General features: G+C 39.8%; 2 protein-coding genes across 3 annotated transcripts in view; both read left to right on the top strand.

The window, feature by feature from the left end:
* The window catches only part of LOC142371665 (vesicle-fusing ATPase), a 53,990-nt gene extending 43,384 nt beyond the window's left edge, over positions 1-10,606 (top strand). Inside the window, exons 12-21 of one of the 2 annotated variants that reach the window (XM_075454379.1) lie at positions 607-794; positions 3,645-3,740; positions 3,841-3,997; positions 4,133-4,266; positions 4,408-4,554; positions 5,835-5,969; positions 6,273-6,386; positions 7,530-7,585; positions 7,861-7,922; positions 9,532-10,606. In XM_075454379.1, the coding sequence (XP_075310494.1) occupies positions 607-794; positions 3,645-3,740; positions 3,841-3,997; positions 4,133-4,266; positions 4,408-4,554; positions 5,835-5,969; positions 6,273-6,386; positions 7,530-7,585; positions 7,861-7,891 (1,058 nt within the window). In that variant the 3' untranslated portion in view covers positions 7,892-7,922; positions 9,532-10,606. The remainder of the gene's footprint in view (positions 1-606; positions 795-3,644; positions 3,741-3,840; positions 3,998-4,132; positions 4,267-4,407; positions 4,555-5,834; positions 5,970-6,272; positions 6,387-7,529; positions 7,586-7,860; positions 7,923-9,531) is intronic. The other variant, XM_075454380.1, reaches the window with a different exon arrangement.
* A 6,402-nt stretch (positions 10,607-17,008) lies between these two features.
* The window catches only part of LOC142370742 (thyroid hormone receptor alpha), a 144,086-nt gene continuing 140,007 nt past the window's right edge, over positions 17,009-21,087 (top strand). Inside the window, exon 1 of the mRNA XM_075453174.1 lies at positions 17,009-17,313. The gene's annotated coding sequence lies outside the window, so the exon portion shown is untranslated. The remainder of the gene's footprint in view (positions 17,314-21,087) is intronic.

The following is a 21,087-nucleotide window of genomic DNA, read 5'->3' as shown; positions in this document are numbered from 1 at the left end:
AGATAGCCAGAATAAATGAATGAATAAAACTTAATTCTTCTGTTTGTTCAGCACGGCTTATTCTAAATGTTTCTATATTTCGGCCCGTGCCCTGAGTTGTTCCAGTATGTGAGAACTCACCGTTTCCAGATGTATGAAAATGATTGTACACGGTACTCACATATCTCATGCAGCAAAGCGATTAACTGCTGGAAATAGATTTTCTATGGTTTCTGTGGTGAAATTGTTTGGAACAAAATGTTTGTGCTCAGTATGAGTCAGGGCAGCCACAAGATCTTTATTTACCAGACTGTTTTTATGTGTCCATTTGAGGGAATTATAATAGAGAGTATACATTTTCACTACATAACTGAAACATCTTCTAGATTTAAGATGAAATTTGTTTGTCTTCACACAGGATTGTATGATAAAATTACAAGATGCCACCATAGATTTAATGACCACAGGGATTAATAGCTTCCAAGAATGTTCAGGGGGTTTCTATTTCTCGGGGGGAAGCAAGCATATTGATGGCACATTCTTGAGGTCTGGTGGTTTATCAAAAACATTATATTCTCCAAAACCAAAAAAACTAACAAAATGTGTGTGCCTGTCTTTCCTCTTCAGGTCTGCCCGATGAGAAGGGCCGCGTCCAGATCCTGAACATCCACACCACAAAGATGCGAAACTTCGGCCTGCTGGCTTCAGACGTCGACATCAAAGAACTGGCAGCGGAGACTAAGAACTACAGCGGTGCAGAGCTGGAGGGGCTGGTCAGAGCAGCGCAGTCCACCGCCATGAACCGACACATCAAGGTCACTTGACATTTTCAAATATTCCATGCTTCCTTCATATCTGGGTTCAGTTGTGGTGAGGAGCCAACACTCTTTTGAGACTAGAAAACATGTATGTTAAATGTCAAACCCACAGTGTGTCCACTTTCAGCTTTAGTTATCAACAGGAAGTAAATAAAATTAGCTGAAATACAGCAAAAAACAGTCAACTGATGATTGCCTACCAGCTGTCTGCTTGTGTATTCCACAGCAAACTGATACACACACATCATACTTTCTGTTTATACCACCCAAAGCATGATGGAGATCAGTCTGGTCCCATTCAATAATATACTGAATTATATTAGCTTTTTTGTTTTGTTAGAACTGAAAAATTGTCCTTGACAACAGACTACATACATGTGAAACAGAAAACGTCTGCCTGCGTTTTGAACTCCAAGCGCCACGTTTCCACATCTCACCACAGTTAATTTGGTCACAAATACTTGTAAAGAGAAAAAAGAGGTGGATAGAGGGTAGCCTACTAGTCTGCAGACCTCGATGCAAAAGATTGCTAATTTGACTCTAATTTGGCACAAAGTTTTACACAGTTCAGTGTACTTTTCTACTTTCAACTCGCATTCGGAGTTTCTCACTTTTGTCCTTTGCTCTCGCCAGCAAATGGTCAGGGTTAGGGGTTAAATGGTTAAGGGTTGAACTATTGTCAGTGGTTAGATTTAGAGGACACAGAATACATACTATCGATGACAAAAATCTTCATAATTGAACAGCTTTATTATCTGTGGGAATTCTTTGTCATCTTACAATGCACAACCACAGAGTGGGACACTTACATTTTGGTGACATAGTAAAACATACTTATTACATGATTTCTGGTGAGACTGGGCTGTGAGGAATTATACTACATGGTAAATGGCTTCAACAGCTGCCATGATCACAAAGACTGCGGATAATTTTTTTTCCATCATCATCCATGATCTGTGCTGAACTTTAGAGGCGGCCGTGGCTCAGTGCTTAGTCAGTCGTCCAATAACCAGAAGGTTGGCAGGTTTGATACCCACTCTCACCACTCAAAAACATTGGTGGAACTGACAGCTGGATGGGTGTCAGTCCACTTCCTTGTCACGGCTGAGGTGCCCTTGAGCAAGGCACCATACCCCCATGCTTCCTAGGTGCTGTGAATGGCTGCCCACCGCTCCAGGTTGGCATCTGTCTCTATGAGTGTGTGGCCCTGGGCATGTGTGTGTCAACAGGTGCCACCCTGGATGGGTTGAAAGCAGAGGACAAATTTTGTGTGTATGCATGACAAATAAATTTAATCTTAATCTTAGAGGAAGAAAGTGGGGATACTTTTTGGGTTTGCTGAGTCAGTTCAATTCAGTTTTATTTATATATCCCCAATTCCCAACAGATGTAATCTCAAACCACTTCAAAGATGCAGTCCAATTCGAGCAAGTTACAGTCAAATCCAGTCAATTAAATTCCAAATTAGTCCAATTCATACACACAGAGCCAATTTAAAAGAAAAAAGAGCCTAGCTAAGGAAACATAGAGATTGCATCAAAACTTTTCTTCGATCCAATCCCCTGTCCGCAGCATGCAGGAGGTGACAGTGGAAAGAATAAACTCCCTTTTAACAGGATGAAAGTCTGACAGAACTAGAACCAGGAAGGGCGGCCATCTGCCTCGACCAGCTTAGAGCTTAGAGAACAGGAAAGAGGGGACAACAAACACCATAACAGCAGGCCAGGGACACCTGCTGAGAAAGAGAAACACAAGCTAAACAATAATGTTATTTGTACATCGAGAGTAAAGAGAGCAGAGTGGGGACAGGTGCATCGTGGGAGGTGCCGCAGCAATCTAGGCCTAAAGCAGCATAACTATGGTGTGTTTCAGGGTCCCCTGAGTCACCTGATTTTTTGAAACTCTGGGAACCACAAGTAAACCTGCAGTCTGAGAGCGAATTGCTCTGTTTGGAAAATATGGCACTTTGAGATCTTTAAGATATGATGGAGCTTGGTCATTAAGAGCTTTATACTCAGGAAAAAAATAGAAAAACACCTAAAACTGGAGAAATACCCCAATAGTCACAGGGCACCCTTGCATTGTCTTTGAGAGTTGGAATTTGGGACAAAAAAAGTCAAGTTGAAGACTCCCCCTTGAGCAGAACCGTAGTATCCTCAGACAGCCAGACCCCGATGATGTCTGTGTCATTTTTAAAACTGCGTCATAGACGAAAGAAATAGACAGTTGCTAAGCTGCTGAACCTTTGCTTCTCAACCCACCAGTAAACCCCTCCTTTCAACTTCACACCGCTTCATACCACAGTTATCTCTGTTTGTCGGAAGGACAGTTATTGAGCCAAAAGCTCTGGACCCTTGCCCAGAGGGAGCTCCAATCAACCCTATTGCCTTGGCATGCACTCGCTCACCCGCTGTTGTGTAACAGTTTCACTGACATACACAGTGATCTAATTAGATCAGAATAATTTTTTCACCTAGATATCAGTTTTACGACACATATTTTTTCTGTGGTTCATTGATCATTCATGATTCTTCCATCAAATCTTACAACGCTAGAAAATGCCAAAGTAAGTTTTTACAAAGCCACAGTCTAGTTTCTGTGGAAACCGAAGTTAGCTTGAAGCACATTTGACACGTCTTTTGTTCTCTTGTCCTCCTCTGTACCCTTATTAAGTGAATGGAATACTGTTACCATTCACTGTTTACCATCTTCGTTTATGCCCACACCGAGTTTTATATTTAAATAGAGATGAATAACACAGACTATCCGTCATAAAAACAATTGAGGTCTATAGTTACTGTCAGAATATTCCATGAAGTTCTAATGTCAAAGTTCATTCTCTCCTAGGCTACATCTACTGTTGAGGTGGACATGGAGAGGGCGGAGAAGCTGAAGGTTACCAGAGATGACTTCAAGGGATCCCTCAACAATGACATAAAACCAGTGCGTACCATTTGCTGTCAGAGATGATGTATGAAAGTTCTGTTTTATGGAAAAAAGGTAAAACAGGTCCATTAACCTTTCCTTATTCTCTTTATTCCAGGCATTTGGTACAAACCAAGAGGATTATTCCAGCTACATCATGAATGGCATCATCAAATGGGGCGACCCAGTCACCCACGTTCTGGATGATGGCGAGCTGCTTGTACAGCAGACCAAGAACAGTGATCGCACACCGCTAGTGGCTGTGTTACTGGAGGGTAAGACATCAGAAACACCCTATTTCCAAGTTCTAGAATACAACTCTACATGAGTCTGTGATATACTACCGGACAATAATACAAAAAACAAACACAAGCTGACACGTAAATTGTGCCCCTGCTCTACACACAAAGGTCCACCACACAGTGGGAAAACAGCCTTGGCAGCTAAGATTGCAGAGGACTCTGAGTTCCCCTTCATTAAGATCTGTTCTCCAGACAAGATGATTGGAAACTCCGAGATTTCCAAGTGCCAGGCAATAAAAAAGGTAAGAGCTGCAGCATCTCTGTACCGTAATACCAGTTATGTCTGTTTTACTGCATCCCCCCACCCCCCCTCCGTATTCCCTATGCCCTGTGCTCCATCATTAAGGCTTTCTATTTTTCCCTTCTCTCTCCTGCTGTTTCAGGTCTTCGACGATGCTTACAAGTCCCAGCTCAGCTGCGTGGTGGTGGATGACATTGAGCGTCTGCTGGACTATGTCCCTATCGGGCCTCGCTTCTCCAATCTGGTTCTACAGGCTCTGCTGGTGCTGCTCAAGAAACCTCCACCTAAGGTCAGAGTTTATTACAAAATCTGTATACATACTGTACGTTGACTACTCTCCATACAGCTGCATTGTTGTCTGCACGGGCTTGATTTTGTTTGACAACCCACAGGCAGATGAGCAATGGTAACTTTGGGTTGAGGGATAAATCTGAATGGTCTATAAACAGAAAAGCGGAAGAAATTGTTTTTTTTTCTCTCATAAATAAGGGGATAGTTTGTCATCTTAAAGCTATCGCAAGCTTAGAAAATTTTGTTCCACGGCAAAAAAATTGTTGCCAATAAAATTTACTTCAATTTTTAGTTTATCTAAAGAAAGTTTAGCCTGCAGCATTTGTCACCTGTTTATAAATGTTAATTTTCAGTAGTAATACATTTAGTCAAAGCTAAGTTAAACAGTGAGTACTTGGAACTTGGAAAGTATTGAGAGATGGTCCAGCACATAGTTGGTTTTGGTCATGTAATGCAATTATTCAGAGTCAGAAAAATGCGAAACTAAACATGATCAACGATGGAATATATTGATTTTTTATACTTCAGACACAGATACCTCCTACAGAGACATATGAATGTGTGACAGAAAATTGGAAGATGATTATGGGCTCCTACTTCCGTCGTCCATGACTGCATATATTTGGAACAAACCACCCTAATTTTCAAACCAGGTCTATGTGTTCATCTCAACTGGACACCTGTAAAGTTTCATGACTGTATCTGACACAGTTGTGGTGTTATTGCATCGACAAAACCGAAGGCAGAGAGGCATTAAATACTGCTGAAAAAAACTAACAACCACATTTGTGTGACCTCCTACTGCAATAGATCTCTCCTGACTCATAATGTGAAACAATATGAGCCTTGCTTTCATGGCTGGTAATAACGCCAGTGTTGGCAATAATTTGAAATTTGTTTTCGTGCAGGAAGTTAGATGATAGCATCAATATGCACTCTCATGCCTGCACTGTAAGCAAGAAGCTACAGCCAGCAGTTCAATTAGCTTAACGTAGCAGGGTGTAACAGGAAGCCTGGCTCTGTCCAAAAGGGAACAAAAGCCACCTACTAGCATTTTTGCTGCTAACATTTTGACACTTTATTTCTTGTTTCTTTAGTCTGAACAAAAAATCTGGATTCCTGTTGGACAAACCATTTTTTGTTCGGTTGCAGTATTTTTCCTAACTCTGACTGTGTTTCGGGTTGTTAAAAAACAATACATGACAAAAAGGAAAAGAGATAAATGACAGCGTGATCAAATCAAAACCTACAAAACCAAGTCCTATATCAATCCTGTAGGGCCGGAAGCTGCTCATCATTGGCACCAGCAGCAGGAAGGACGTCCTGCAGGAGATGGAGATGTTGGATGCCTTTAGCACCACCATCCACATCCCGAATATCTCCACTGGGGAACAGCTAGTCGACGCCTTAGAGGTACACACACATAAAATCATAGGTGTTTGTTGCATACATTTGAATGCTTGCAGAGATGAATATTCGCAATTTTTTATTGAAATAAGGACACACAGAAGAGGATGTATAGAATCAATCAGTCTATTCTCAAAAGCACACAATCATGCACATATGCAACCTAGAGAGATTTATAAACTTGGGAAAAACTTAATTTAAGGTACTGAAAAATTGTGAAGTGATTTAAGCATTATTATCAGGATGTTTTTTTGCTCTCACTGGAGGCTTTCAAGATAGGCCTGAATATTGTCTTTGCTGATTTTGTAGCTGCTGGGAGGCTTCACAGATAAAGAGCGAGCCAGTATTGCTCATCAGCTCAAATCGAAGCGAGTCTGGATCGGCATCAAGAAACTCCTGGTCCTCATCGAGATGTCACTGCAGGTACGGAACATGTCAAACAGTGTCTGAAAGACCACTTATGAGCCATGATGTGTAGAATTAATTTACATTTGATCAACTAACAAAAGCCAGGATCACACCTTTATTAAACTGCATTTAAGCTTTAACTTTCTCCACGTTTAGTCCCTTTAGTGTGATAATCTTTTTGCTGTTCTCTGTGTTTTGCTAATTAAGATATTGCCAGGGCTAGCTTGAGATCAAAATGTGGTGCTAACTCATTCTGGTTAGCTTAGTTTAGACCATGTATGTTTGCTCTTCATGCTGAATAAAATGGCGTTTCCCTTCCCGAAAGTTTTACAGTTCCAGTTTTCAAAAAAATAGCTGCAAAGTGAATAGATTTTCAAACCCAAACTTGACTTGAGTTAGCTTCATCTGAGTCTTGAGTTTATGTGCTAATGTCTCTTTTTATGCACAGAACCTGAATTCTAGGTTTAGGGTATTGTTTCTACACTTAAGTTCTTAAATAATGTCTCAGTTGAATTCTAATCCTCATAACCAAATGTTAAAATATCTAATCCTTTTCTTTTTTTTAATCAGTGTCATGACTCAATAAACCCATTTTGCATGTAACTAAAAAAAACAAACAACTGCTGACTGTATTTGGAAGTATTGTGATTAATTTATTTACTTTAATAATTTTACCCAAAAAAACGGGGGTCAGATTTTGCAATGGGTACAGATTTCAGCACAATACCAACTTGTCAAATAGTGGTGCGTCTTCTTTTTCCATTGTAGTTTGTCCATCTTTTCCCCTCTCCACAACATCTGACCATTTATAGCCAAACAAAATAAAATCTAACCAAGCAGGGATGGTTGTAAACGGAGGTAATGGGAAAGCATGCCTTACAAGATGACTCACCAGTCCTAACATGGAACACAGTGTGGTGTATCTTCACATTATCGACACATAAGCAAAATATTTCCAATCTTCTTTTACAGCTTTCAGCCAGGAGGCAAATTAGCATATTTAGATGGTGAAATTTTAAGATGTCGTGAAGCATCTTAGAGAAGCATCTCCGATTTGATTTTGCTGAGATATTGATGATCTGACAACAGGGCGCAAAATGTTTTTTTTTTTAATACCTCTCTCTTCTTCTGCTGTTCTTTTTTTTTAACTGTCTGTAGATGGAACCAGATTACAGAGTGACCAAGTTCCTTTCTCTGCTCAGAGACGAGGGAGCGTGAGTACAACAGTGCTGTGCAAATTATATTTTCTATCTTTTATTTCTGGTCAATAGTCCCCATCTGCTTAAAACCTAAACCTTTCATTGTCATGCTTCTTCCTTTCATGTGTCTGTTTTTGTTTTTAGCTATTTTCATCAACATAGTTGACAGACTAAACCTAGAACATGACACAATGATATTTGTTGTCCTAACAGCATAGAACAAGGCTTATAGTAACTGACCTCTTATGAACAATTACTAACCTAAATGGCTTTATTTTTGCAATCACCAGGGTGAATGAAGGCGACCAAATCCGAATTTAAGCTGTTGCTGTGTCACACTTGCTATTTACTGGTAAGGTCAACAACAGAGTGATGAGGCTGGAGCTGGTGGGTTATTTAGCTTCACAATTAGCTTTTAGATTAGATACATTTTTTATTTTCCCCACTGATGTAGAACCTCAACAGTAGTAGCAGCTAGCTTCAGATCACCAGTTTTATTGATTTTACTCACTTTGACAATTAGATGAAAACTGCAAATACCAAGAGAGCCATAAGCAGGTTAATCGAACATCACTTACACATTAACACATTTTATCTGCAGTTTGCTAACATTAACTTAGGTTACCTACCAAATATTGGTTGCCTTATACCAGACCAACCCTAAACTATTAGAGATGAAGAGAGAACCAGCGTGTTTTTTTTTATCTAGTTTGAATCTAACCATTAATTTATAAAGGAAGATAATATTCCTCAAAAGGACTTCCTTAAATCTGTCCCTTGTCCTTCCATTTTTACATCCCTATCATTAGCTAAATTGCTACATTATTTTAATACATCTTTGTTTACTTGGGCTTTAGCTTACAAACCGACTACAACAGGTACTTCCATCTCTCATAATCTTCAGATGTTCTTAATTTATGTAACATGACATTTTTAATGTCATGGAAGCTTTGCAATTTTATCCACCCTCTATCTTTATTTTACAGCTTCACAATTTTTTTTTCCTTTTGATAACTTTTTCTGAGTGATTGAATGTTCCATTTGTTGCCATTTTTTATATTTTATATTCTGACTATAACTCTCCTGCTCTTTGAACAGCATGTGTTTAGGGTTAGGTTTCAGAAACGCGTTGCATTAACTCATCATGAGTTCAAATTTGTCATTTTTGTCACTTCCCTGGTGGGATTGACAATAGCATTTCTTGGTTAGGGTTAGATAACAATCACGGCTAGGGTTGAAATGCAGTCTTTTTACAATTAAACCATTTTCTCTATTGATGCTATTTTGCAAGTTGCCTTGATTACAGATAATCACAACACGTTACGACAAAACATCATCACGTCCTGGTTGGCCATATGCAACATGATAAGGGTTACAAATTAAAGGCTTTTGGGTAGGGTTAGAAAACAATCATGGTTAAGGCTAAAATACATTCTTTTTGCGGCATGATTTTTACTCTTTGCCTGCAAAGGTTACATATTTTTTAAGGTATCTATAGGTTGCATCTGCCTGTGAATGGTCACGTTTTGAGCAGAAGGATAGTCTCAATAATATAGGAAGAAATGAAGGCACAAGCGTAGACGTTATTGATAATTGGTGCAGTCAGACCCAGGTTATTCTTGTTGACAGTTAAGGGTAAATACCTGCATGGCTCTCAGCCATAAAGGAGTATAATGAAGAACCATTGACTGCAAATCTATCCTACAGCCACTGTAAAAGAACAACATTGAAGTAATTTTGAGAACTTGTTATGGTTCTATTACATGTCTCTTATAGCCTGTTAAATGCTGCTCATTGGTATATGCTCTTTTTAAAACATCAACTAGTTTTTGGGAGTTTTTTTTGCTGAGTCTAGCTCAATAGGTTTCAATGTTTGCAGCAGGGGAGGTAGTAACGCAACACAACCTGCAGAAAAGTGAAACAAATCTGTCTTTCATTTCCCGACTTCTTTCTTTATTTAGAGGTCGCAGTGTATATGAGTAGAGGGAGCTGGCATAATGGAGAAGGATCTTGCTATAACCCACCACCAGAAGACAATAAGGAGGAGAAAATGAAGAAAAAGAAGAAGAGATCGTCTGTCTGTTCACCCACCCATCGGTCTATATATCTATATATAAACCTGGTCCAGTATAAGAAGAGATAATTTCTCCTTTATCTCAGCATGTTTCCACAGGCAAAATATCACCTCCTTCCCACTCATCATTGCCGGTACTTACTGACATATCACAGCAAACTATTGGAAATCGTACTGTCAAAAATACAGTTACCTGTAAAGAATCTGCAATAGATGATTGTAAAAAGTGTTGTTTAGTGCATTGTGCGTAAAGATAAAAAAAAAGAAGAAGCAACGTATGTTTTTAGCTCTTCTATTTGTTGTATTTGTTGCATATGTCTCGCCCTGCTGAAGGTAGTTATCGTCGTGCACCTTACAACCAGTATAAACGGAACAAAAATGTTGAAGCCATTTCAATATTAACACGTGAATTTACAAGAGGCTTTTAGTGAATATGTAGTGGCTGTAAAAAGAGGCTCTTCCGTGTGTAAATGTAATCCCTTTAAAGATACAGTATGATCATGTTCTGTAAATACTATATATATATATATTGGCTAAATACAGTATATCATCAGAATAAGAATATTTCATACTTTATCAGTTTGATCTTCCTCCCTGTGGCTGTGCCGACTTTACCGGGTTAGTGTCATAGTGAAAGTGAACATTGGATTGTTGGCCTGTCTGTCTGTGTTTCAAACAGTACAGTTCTCCAGTACTTCAGTACTTATCTCTTTGGATCTCCTCCGGGACTTTTATTGGCTAGTGTGCATGTGTGGGGAGTCAAATGCTGCATGTTGCTGAGTGTGTGACTGTGCAGTTGAGTGGAAGCCTGTGTGTGCGTGTCTGTTTAATTGTGTGTATCTGGATCAGATTTAGACATCTGGTGGTCAGTTTGTGTGTATTTTTTTTTAATGCCATGTATTCATCGTTCAAAAATACAAAAGTTATTGTTTTGTTCTGACCATTGATAATGCGTGTATGTGTGTATGTGTCAATGTGCAGATGTGTTATTGCAATAAAAAATCGCATATGCACAACAAAATGAAACCCCCATCTGTTGCCTGTCTAGTCTAACTTAACTCCACACATTTCCACGTGCTCTTATAATAATCAGGGCTGGGTTCAGGTGGTCTACCACTGCAGTCTATTGGCGGTCAAGTCACACACCACTATAACAGGCATCAAGCATTCAAAAGAGCTCAAACTAATCTTAGGCCTTGGACTGATTCATAAGACTGAGGTTTGTTAAGCTGCTCTCTGTGTGATCAAAAAATAAAATGTGACAAGCCTCTCTTGAACTTTTGTACACAATGTCAGAGTTACCAAATTCTGCCTGACTAAAGGGAATGAACTGTTTGGTATTATATTCTGATTGTTAATATATTTTCTCGAGCCCTTGCCATGGTCTGTCAATTTTTGCATGAGAACTTAAGAAGAAGGGCAGTGCAAGGTACTTCATCGCCTCACCTGTGGCACTATATGATTTGTCCTGTGCTGTCAACTGTCAGCAGATAAATCAGTGGGCAGCTGCCACTGCATGATTGGTCACAAAAGATTGGTTCGGCACCAAAGTGCGTCAGCCTACCAGCAAAAATGCACGGGGCGTGAAAGTACAGTCTCAGTCTTAATGGAGGTTTATATTTGTTCAGTCAAAAATTTGGAAACACCCTCTCATGGATAGGTTTTCTTTAGTTGGACTATTTCCTACATTGTACAGTACTAAAGACATCCAAATGAAGGAAATAACAATTATTGAATCTCATGATGAGTGCAAGGGATGAAACAAAATATGCTGCAAATTTGACATTCTTCTGCTTTGCACACTTGATATTCTCTCGACCAGCTTCATGAGGTCATCAACTGGAATGCTTTTGGCGTTCTGCAGTCAAGCAGTTGTACTAATCATAATATGTCAAGAACTGCTCAACGAAGAAAAGATTATCTTTACTTCAGGCATCTGGAAAAATGCGAGAACTTTGAATGTGGGTTCAAGCTAAGCTGCAAAAACCATCAAGCACTTTGATGCAAGTGACTGTCATGAGGACTTATCTGGGAAAGGGAGGCCAAGACTCACTTCTGCTGCAGAGGACAAGTTTTTTAAGGTCTACACCCTCAGAAATCACCTCGGATCAGAGACTTGAGTGGCAGAAACATATAAAAATCAGCATTTTTTTATGTTATCACTACAAAGCATTTTGTTTTTATAGCTGTCATCTGTAAGTACATTTTACTTACTTTTTAAGTTTACCTGCTGTTGAAATCCTGCAAAGAAACCACAACTGAGGGCAGCCAATAAAAAGTAGAGGATATTTGTGCTCAACCGATGGAGATTGTGCTTCTTTGTGTTTTTCGTTCCAACTGCCATGCCTTTGTGAGACACAGGGAAGGGGAACAGATTCAATTCAATTCAATTCAATTAATTTTTATTTATATAGCGCCAAATACAACAAATGTCATCTCAAGGCACTTAGATAGTAAGTCCAATTCAAGCCAATTGGAATTCAATTAATTAATAATAATCATAATTCATAAAATAATCCAATTCGTTCATATAGAGCCAATTCAAAAACAATTTCCTAGCTAAGAAAACCAACAGATTGCACTGAAAACTTTTTGTTTTTCGGTCCAATCTCCCGGCCTGAGCGTGCCTGAGGCGACTGTGGAGAGAAACGACTACAGATGGTATCTGCATGTGTGGTTTTCACTGTAAATCATGGGGGAGGAAGCACAATTGTGTGGCAGTGCTTTGCTTGTGTAAGTGATTTATTAGAAACTGAAGACACATTTAATTGAGATCTTTTATACAGGATTGTGCAGTAGCAGGCCATCTGGTTTGTGGTTAGTGGATCATCATTTAATTTTCAACCTCAAAATTGTTCGAAAAGCATTCTAGGTAATAACATCACAAGGCTGGCCAGGAGAATGCCAAAAGGCTTGCAAAGCTCCCGTCAAAGTAAGTGTACTTTGAAGAATCAGATTATCGAGCAGATTTTGTATTGTTGTTATTTCATAATTTGTATGTCTTAAGTATTGTTCTATAAAAAATGCCAGGATTTATCCTGTGGAGAAACATGAAGCCTATGCAAAATCTTCAATAGACTCTAGCTGGATGAATGTAATGCTATAGTTCAGAGATACTCATTGCGCGGCCCGCGAGCCACATGCGGCTCCCACTCGCATAGTAGCTTATAACAATATTGTAACAATAACAATAATTTTTTTCAAATAACATACAGCGAATACTGCACAGTATTAAGTATTTTTATTAAGTGTGCATTTTTGTAGTATTAAGTATTTTTATTAAGTATTAATTAAGGCTTAATGGTGTTTCCTAAAGGGGGCTCTGTTAAACCTGGCAACGCAGCCCGCTTAAATCACCGTCACACTTGACCGCAGAGCATGCTAACTCCTTTAGCCAGCGCAAGATGCAGGCACAATGGATCGGTTTTTAATGAAAAAAAGGGCAAAAACCAGCACAAAAAACCATGCTCATCTTGAATGTCTCACTATGATTACAACAACAAACTACAAATACAACATGAAGAAAGTCAAGAACATGCATGCCAGCTTCCGCTCATCCCAGTATTAAGGTAAATGTGGTCTTAATTGAAAATGTATTGGCTGTGTTGTTTCTTTTTTTGTGGGATGTTTTATATGTAGAAATGCATATTTGCAAACGTTGTCGTAAAAGTGGCTCTTCCCTTGATTTTGCTCTGCCAATGTGGCTCTTGTGAAAAAAATAGTGAGTATCACTGCTATAGTGGAACAAAGGCGCTTATGCTGGACGGGACATTCATCCATATCATCATGCCCCGGTCAGAGTCCTAAGTGCCGCTGGCTTTGAGGGAATTGTCTTCCCTGAGGCTGCACATTATCTTAGAAAGCCATTTGGTGATGGTTTTAAGCTGCTTATTGTCTACCAACAAACACGCTATTGTCCAAACCACTCGTAAACCTCTCTCACCTGGAATACATTTCCAAACCTTAGAAATATGTAAGTCATAAGCTGTGATAACACTTTGCTTTTTCCTTGCTGAAATATGAGAATCAGAGAAATGTTGCTGTCTACGACGATGCCTTTGCCCCTCTCATCAGTGAGTTGTGCCAGAGGGCCAGGTGGAAATCTGGATTTTGTTTCTTAAAAGGTTCTGCAAGGGAAACCTATCTAAAAACTGAGCCATGTATAAACTATACCAAATTGAACAAATCTAGGTGTAATTAACACTAGGGAGCCATGGTAAAATGAAAATAACAACGCTGGTGATAAAGCTAGATGTTAGCATAGGCCCTTTTTTTGCACCATGCAAATGATAAGAAAGTAGAAACCTCTTCTGCAGGGTTTAACAATGCCCTCAGGAACTTGTAGTCATGTCAGGAAAGTATGACTTTCTCAGTCTTCAAGTGCCTAAATACTCAGCAGGGTCAAGGTTTTCCTCCTGTCCTCACCATTACGTAACTACTCTGTTCTTCAAGTGGTTCTTCAGAGCTTTAATGAGTTCTTGAGTCCTTCTCCACAAAGATATCAACCAGCAAGTGAAATAGTAATTTCTTTACGTTTGCTTCTTGTGCTTCTTCTTGAGCAATATTTCTCCAGGCTTTCTTAACTCTTCCTAAGTTCTTCTTTTGACATGGATGCTTTTTCACTCATTTACAGTTAAATTCAATTCAGTTCAGTTTAACCTATATAGCACCAAATCACAATAACAGTCCAATTCAAGCCAATTAGAGTCCAGTTCTTTGTAATCATAATCCATTCAAATCCAATTCATTAAATTGAAAATGAGTCCAATTCGTACTTACAGAGTCAAATCAAAAACAATTTCCTGGCTAAGGAAATACCGACAGATTGCACCGAAACTTCTCTTCGGTCCATTAGGCGAATTTGGAGAGAAACGACTCCCTTTCAAAAGGAAGAAACCGCTGGCAGAACCAAACTCAGGAAGGCTTGCCATTCACCTCGACCAGTCCTTGTAAACAACAATTTTCAGAGGAATGCTCCTTTTTTGTTTGTTAAGACACTGACATATCCATCAATAAAGCATAAGTAGGCACCTAACTCAGGAAATGAACCAGTGTTGGGTGAATACATCACAGCCAACTAAGCAAAGAAACTATTTTGAATGGTATCTTTTGGCACTTTGCTGTAAGCCTGTTGCAAAGACATATCCCTTGTTTCCATTTATTTTATTGCATCTACATTGAAAAAATGTCCAAGATAATACAGTTTAACAGACATGAAAAAGTATTTTTGCTCCAACAAAGTTAAGAGTTATTAACTGAAATCTTTGCAAATCTGGTGTATAGATCTTCCTTAAAATATTTGAGGAAACTGGATAAGTGGTGGAAAAAGAAGTGTCAGGCCTAAAAAAATATCTACAGCAGATGAACAGTGTCTGAAAGCGATGTTATAAAGAAACAGGAAGAATCAGCACAGATCTGACGCAGGACCTGCGAGATGTATCTGGACCTTCAGTTGATCCATCTACTGTTGGCTCAAGCCTCATCAGAAATGGTCTCCATGGCAAATTGGCTGTCATTTCTTCAGGAAGGGAAACAGGGAGAAAAGGCTGACGTATGTCAAATGAAACAAGAAGTGGACTGAAAATCAGTGGCAACAGGTCTTATGGAGGGATGAATCCTCCAAGAGCCTGGACTTCAGAATTATTGAAGCAGTGTGGGATCATCTTGACAGAGAACAGAACAAAAGGCAGCCAGTGGCCGAATAAGAGCTTTGGGATGTCCTTCAAGAAGCCTGGAGAACTATTCCTGAAGACTGCTTAAAAAAATGACAGAAAGCTTGACTAAGAGGGTTCAGGCTGTGTTGAAGAATAAAGGTGCTCAGACCAAATATTGACTTTTGAGTTTATTAGAATCTTACAGGGACTGTTTTTGTCTTAGATACTGTTGTTCTGTTTATGTTTGCACCTTTTAATAAACTGCTGCCAGTATTCACTCGTTTTCTGGGAAAAAACAAAATAAATGAGTACAATACTATTACACACTGTAGTATGTAGAAGTTCTGTAAGTCCTACACTTTAGTGATACTATCACATTTCAACTGTAAACTGTAATACAGTTTAATGAATGTCATTACTGTCCCACTACATTATAAAATGTACCTGAGTTTACAGTGATCTAAAGTTTCTACATGTGATCTCAGCCATAAAGCTTCATGTTTGGTTTTCTAATGTGGCGAGACAGCTTCCCCTACCATCATGTGTCTGCGCTTAAATAATCTACAAACTTTCCACACTGCTCATCTCTGTGGGCCTTAATGTATGCCATATGTACTCAGTAAAGACTTGAGTTTGTTGAGAATTTATTGGGACACAAAAAAAAATGATCAAAAATCTTTTTCTGTTTTTCCATCCCATCATGCTTTGAATTCAATTTTAAAACAATGTATCTATAACTAAGCCTGCAAAAATAAAAAAATGGTAAGTATACAAAGCAATCTACGCCAAACACAAAAGCCTTGTGCACTATAAAAAGGCAATCCTTTTTTAGATTTGTAATAAGCTATTTACCTTTAGTTTCCTATCTAAAATGTGCTACTTGTGATTACAGCCAGATAAATGTAAATATACAGCAGCATAATTTGAATTAGATACAATTTCTTAAGTTTAGATTACCCTTCAAAAAACCACTACTACAACTTCAAGCATAATAATAATAATAATAATAATAATAATAATAATAATAATAATAATAATAAAAACAATAGTAATAATTCAATTCGGTAATGAAAATATGGTCACACTAGCATAAATCCTGACTGTCAATTTTGTTAAAAGTGTGGAATTTTTTTATGAAGTGTTTTTTTTTTTGTTTTTTTGTAAAGAAATGTAGAACTTGTATGATGCATGCAAACGCACCATTACAACGCCATCAGGGTCACAAGAAATGTGTTCACCAAGTCCAGCCAACTCCAGCTTTTTATTACCTTCATTAAGTCTACATTTCAGATCATTATATACAACAAAAACATCCGAAAATGTGAAAATCCCCTTTTTTTTCAGCAGCAAGGGGTTAAGGTTACAGAGGGGGCAAACACGATAACAAAAAATAAATAAAGCTATAAACTTTGCAGATATATGCTTTATATAATAAATCGTGGCCTTTTTTCTGGCCAGTTTTCTTTGGATGGACAGGGCATTTCTCAGGGGGGCAGGACTTGTGCAGTGCCCCCCCAGCAGCCACGCCCCGTCTTCACCAATTAAAAACTCCTTTTAATTCCTTTTAATTCTTATGTCTATCAGAATAACGAAACACGCCTGGGTGCAATGCTCGTCTCCGGCCGGTAGGAGGTGCTGCGGAGCCTGGTCATAAACCACCCCCTGACCCGCATTCACCGTACTGTACAGGCATGGGGGAGGACCGCGCACAGCGATCTACTGAAAGCCGGAGACTTCCCTCTGCAGACCATGACCGTGACTTTGGGAGTCCCAGTCCCGTTCGCCGGACGCAGCCCCCCGTATCCACGCGCATGACAGCGGATTAAAAGAGGAAGCTAACTCCCGGGCAGAGCCGCTGACGCTGACATAAACGACATCGAAAAGCTTTTGAATTCTATGCGTTCGCAGGGCTTTTTTTTTTTTTTTTCTTTCTTTCGTGTTAACTCTGCTGGTCCTGCTGACGGGCTTAATGTATACGGTTCGGGAGATGCAGTCATGCGAGAAGTCGAGTGACGGTGAGTGTGACAATTTACTGCACTTCTATTGAAATGCAGTGAACGCTTGGTCGGCGGCACAAGGTGAGCGCTGTCCTCACGTCAACCCGGCCGCTGCGCCGGCCTGCTGACTCTGACTCTGCCGGGAGGTTAATGCAGGCAAGCCCCGCTAGTGCAACACTGTTCCCTGTGAAAGTGTCTGTCCTGTCTGACCTTTGTAAATCCGTCGGTGGCTTCAACTTCCTCTGCTGTCTCTAGCCTTACACTGCGAAGTCAGAAACTTACAAACCTGCAGGTTTTTAAAGGTGTCAAGAGGAAAGTTGGAGACGAGGCGCGAGCATGTTCTTAGTGTCGTATGCATGTGGGCTTCCCGATATGTGATCTTGGCAGGGAGAGCTGATTTTCTGTTGTTGAGACATGTCCAAGTAGACGTATCCGTGTGTGCTAAAATGTTGTTGAAATCCTCCTAGAGACATGATGGTAGACATGAGCACCATGAGTTATGAAAAGTGCCTCCCAAACTGTAGATGATGCAACTAGATAGATATTAGATAAACGGAAGCACTGCAGAATTATTATTAATATGGCGTTGCTTTAGGCTCCAGTGATACAGTAATCTGATTTCTTGTTTGGTCCTGCCAACCAACGCAGATGTCTTTTACAGTAATAAAAAGCATTCACTCTGGAGGACCCAGCTGAAGGTTTGTTGATGGAGTTTTAAATGATTAAATAAATACAAACTATATGCTGCAAGAAGCAAATTGCATGAAACCTCTTTCAGCGATTTTGGCAGGAAAGGTTCTGAACCTGACCGTTGCTGTGACCTGATGACTTTATTCATTCTCTGCACATGTAGCATACTGGGAATGCAGTGCACTACTCAATACTATAATTGGAACAAAAATAAAAAAATATTTCCACATTGTTTTTCATAATTTAATAGAGATGACTGAGTTTGTACAGAGTATAATGTTCTCTCACTGTATGCCTTTCCCCTGATATGGTTGTGGCACATCTCGCATGCAATTTTTGTTCGGAAAGCCTAAAAGGTAAACATCACGTCTGGATTATTTTGCCTTTAAGGAGTCTCCACCTTCCCTTGCCCCTTACCCTAACCCTAAAATTAAAGCAATACAATGTAACTTCTCAAAAAGCCCATTATGGAGCTCCCCCTACAGGCTTGGAGGTGATGTACGGTTACACTGTCGTAAATACAACACCCTTTCGTGTTCACGTTTCACGTTTGTTGATGAACTGGCGAGGAGTCAGAAGGTGCAAGCTATGTTGACCGAGAAGGTAAGAGTAATCAAATGTACCTGGGAGCGTGAGAGGGGTCTATTTGTTTTTGCGGTAGGTGTGCCAGAAGGCAAGTCGAAGTACTTCCGCTCAGCTCCCGGGCCGCTCCCGGGCCGGTCCAGCAAAGTTACATAGCGCAGTTTTTCCAACTCAGACCCCCGAAGGGCATAGGAGACAGGCCAATTGTAATATTAAAACTCATTCTAGCCGCACAATTTTTTTCAAGCTGTTATTTTAAGGTAGAAATGTTACATAGTATTAATTTAAGTCTTGACCCCGAAAAATCCCTTCGTACTGAGCACACACTATGGAAAACCGACAGTGCCATTATTCACTTCTATTGTGAAAATCCAGAGGAAAATGGGTTCCTCTTTGTGATTCTGGCAACCACGGGAAATGATCTCAAGTTGTTCTTCAAGTGAGAGATTGGTGATTCAAATCCCATCCTGCACAAACTCTCCCACGGCCCTTTCACGCTTCTAGTGCTGTCCTTGCACAATTGTCGACTTTTTTTTTACTTCTCTCCCATCTGATAACGATTACACTTAGGCGTTAAAAATACAGGGTTAGGTGTAGCTGGTCAAGAATTATGAGATGAGATGCTACTTGATGCAAAACAACTGCCCACCAAAACGTCATCTCCCAATTTTTTTAAGACTGGATTGGGAGACTGTTTTGGACGTGTGGGTAAGTGTAAGGAAAAATTCTTAGAAAAAAACATTTTTGTGCTAAAGTTAAGCTTTTAGTGCCATCAGAAACCTGTAGAAATGCTTTTTTTGAACATATTTTTGTCGCATATAAAGTTGTTTTTATTTAAATCTATTGAAAAAGAATCAAGTAAACATGGTTTAAGATTAAGATCAGATTTATTAGTCATGCATACATGCATACACACAAAATTTGTCCTCCGCTTTTAACCCTTCCAGCTTGGCACCTGTTGACACACATGCACAGGGTCACACACTCAGAGACAGATGCCAACCTGGAGTGGTGGGCAGCAATTCACAGCGCCCGGGGTACGGTGCCTTGCTCAAGGGCACCTCGGCCGTGACACCTGTCAGTTCCACCAATCTTTTTTGAGTGGCGACCGACTCTAACCACTGAGCCATGGCCGGCCCATGTTTGTGACATGGTTTACTCTATCATGGGGGAAGCTAAGACGTAGCCTAATATCCACTTCACTAATGTTTATAGCAGCCCATGATAGTAGAGCTCCCCTCATTTTTTGAGCCAAATCATTCCTTCCACATCTCAATCATAGGATGGCAAATGGGGTACGCAGAGGCACAATACTGGCAGCCTTGGAAAAAAAACATTGCCACACATTGCCTTGAGGGTAACAGTTTGAGGGATGGGTCAGAACTGGGAGCCGCTGGGTGGGGATCCTGCACCCAGCCTCTTTGTCCACCCTAGGGTGCTCATACAGTGATGTAGTTTGTGTAGGGACACAGGGTCATGTAGTTGGATTCTCTGGTAGTAAGGTGCAAAATTTTCACTCTGCTGTACAGATTTTGTCTTAAATCTTCAAACCTAATGAACATACATGAGACATTCATAATACAACGCTGTTTACATTCTCAAAACAGCACAGCTGTATGTGAAACGGGCAGAGTTTGGAGTCAAAAAAGCAACATTTTCATGCTGTGCAAAAGTCGGGTCTTTATGAAATCACACAAGAAGCACTCTCACTGACATTGTTTACAAAATTTCCCCTAGAAGTTAGGTTATAGGTAGCTGCTGGTTTTATTCAATTTGATCAATCTTTTAAAGATATTTTTTATGTCTTTATGGGCCCTTTCTCTAGAGGACGTTTGCAACTTAGTATAAAGGAGAGTTTTACTGGCAACCATTCTTGATACATCCTATGAAGACATCAAACAAATAGTTTAGTTATATATATTTTGCAAGTACTAGCTGGAAGGATTTATTCTTAGAAAATGATGAAATAATTTAGCCCATCTTAAACTGGTGTTTGTGTTCTATATTCACATACAATAATCTCTGCTAGCAGCCAGACGTGACCTCATTTGGTGTGTGTGTGTGTGTTTCCCCTCCTCCTCCTCTGCTCTCAGGCCAGTGTCCTGGTTTAAGTGAGCAAGGGATGGAAGTGGGGCTGTTGGAAGGATGGAGAGGAAGGAAGAGACAGGAAAAGTCTCCCCTCCTCACCTCAGCATATGTGTGAATGTATGTGCGTGCATCTGGGATTGCTGACATAACCAGGGCTGTTTCAGTCCCCATGGTCCCACGGTCTGCTCAGGTCTTACAGATGTAGACAGGTGGATGGGAGGGGCCTGGAGTGATCTGATGAGTGATATAATGAGTTTGTTGGCATGATCCCTACATACTGTGTTTTATCTCCTTCATCTGCTGATGAAGGGCTGCAGATCCCTGAATAGTAGGTCATAAAAGTATGGAAAGCATGCAAAACAAGTTTATTGTATAACAATTTTCAGTTTGTGTTTAAGACAGAAAAACATTCAACTGAAGTAATCTGCAAAG

The sequence above is a fragment of the Odontesthes bonariensis genome, chromosome 21 (assembly GCF_027942865.1).
Source record: "Odontesthes bonariensis isolate fOdoBon6 chromosome 21, fOdoBon6.hap1, whole genome shotgun sequence".
NCBI lineage: Eukaryota > Metazoa > Chordata > Actinopteri > Atheriniformes > Atherinopsidae > Odontesthes > Odontesthes bonariensis.
This window is presented reverse-complemented; position numbering and strand designations above follow the sequence as displayed.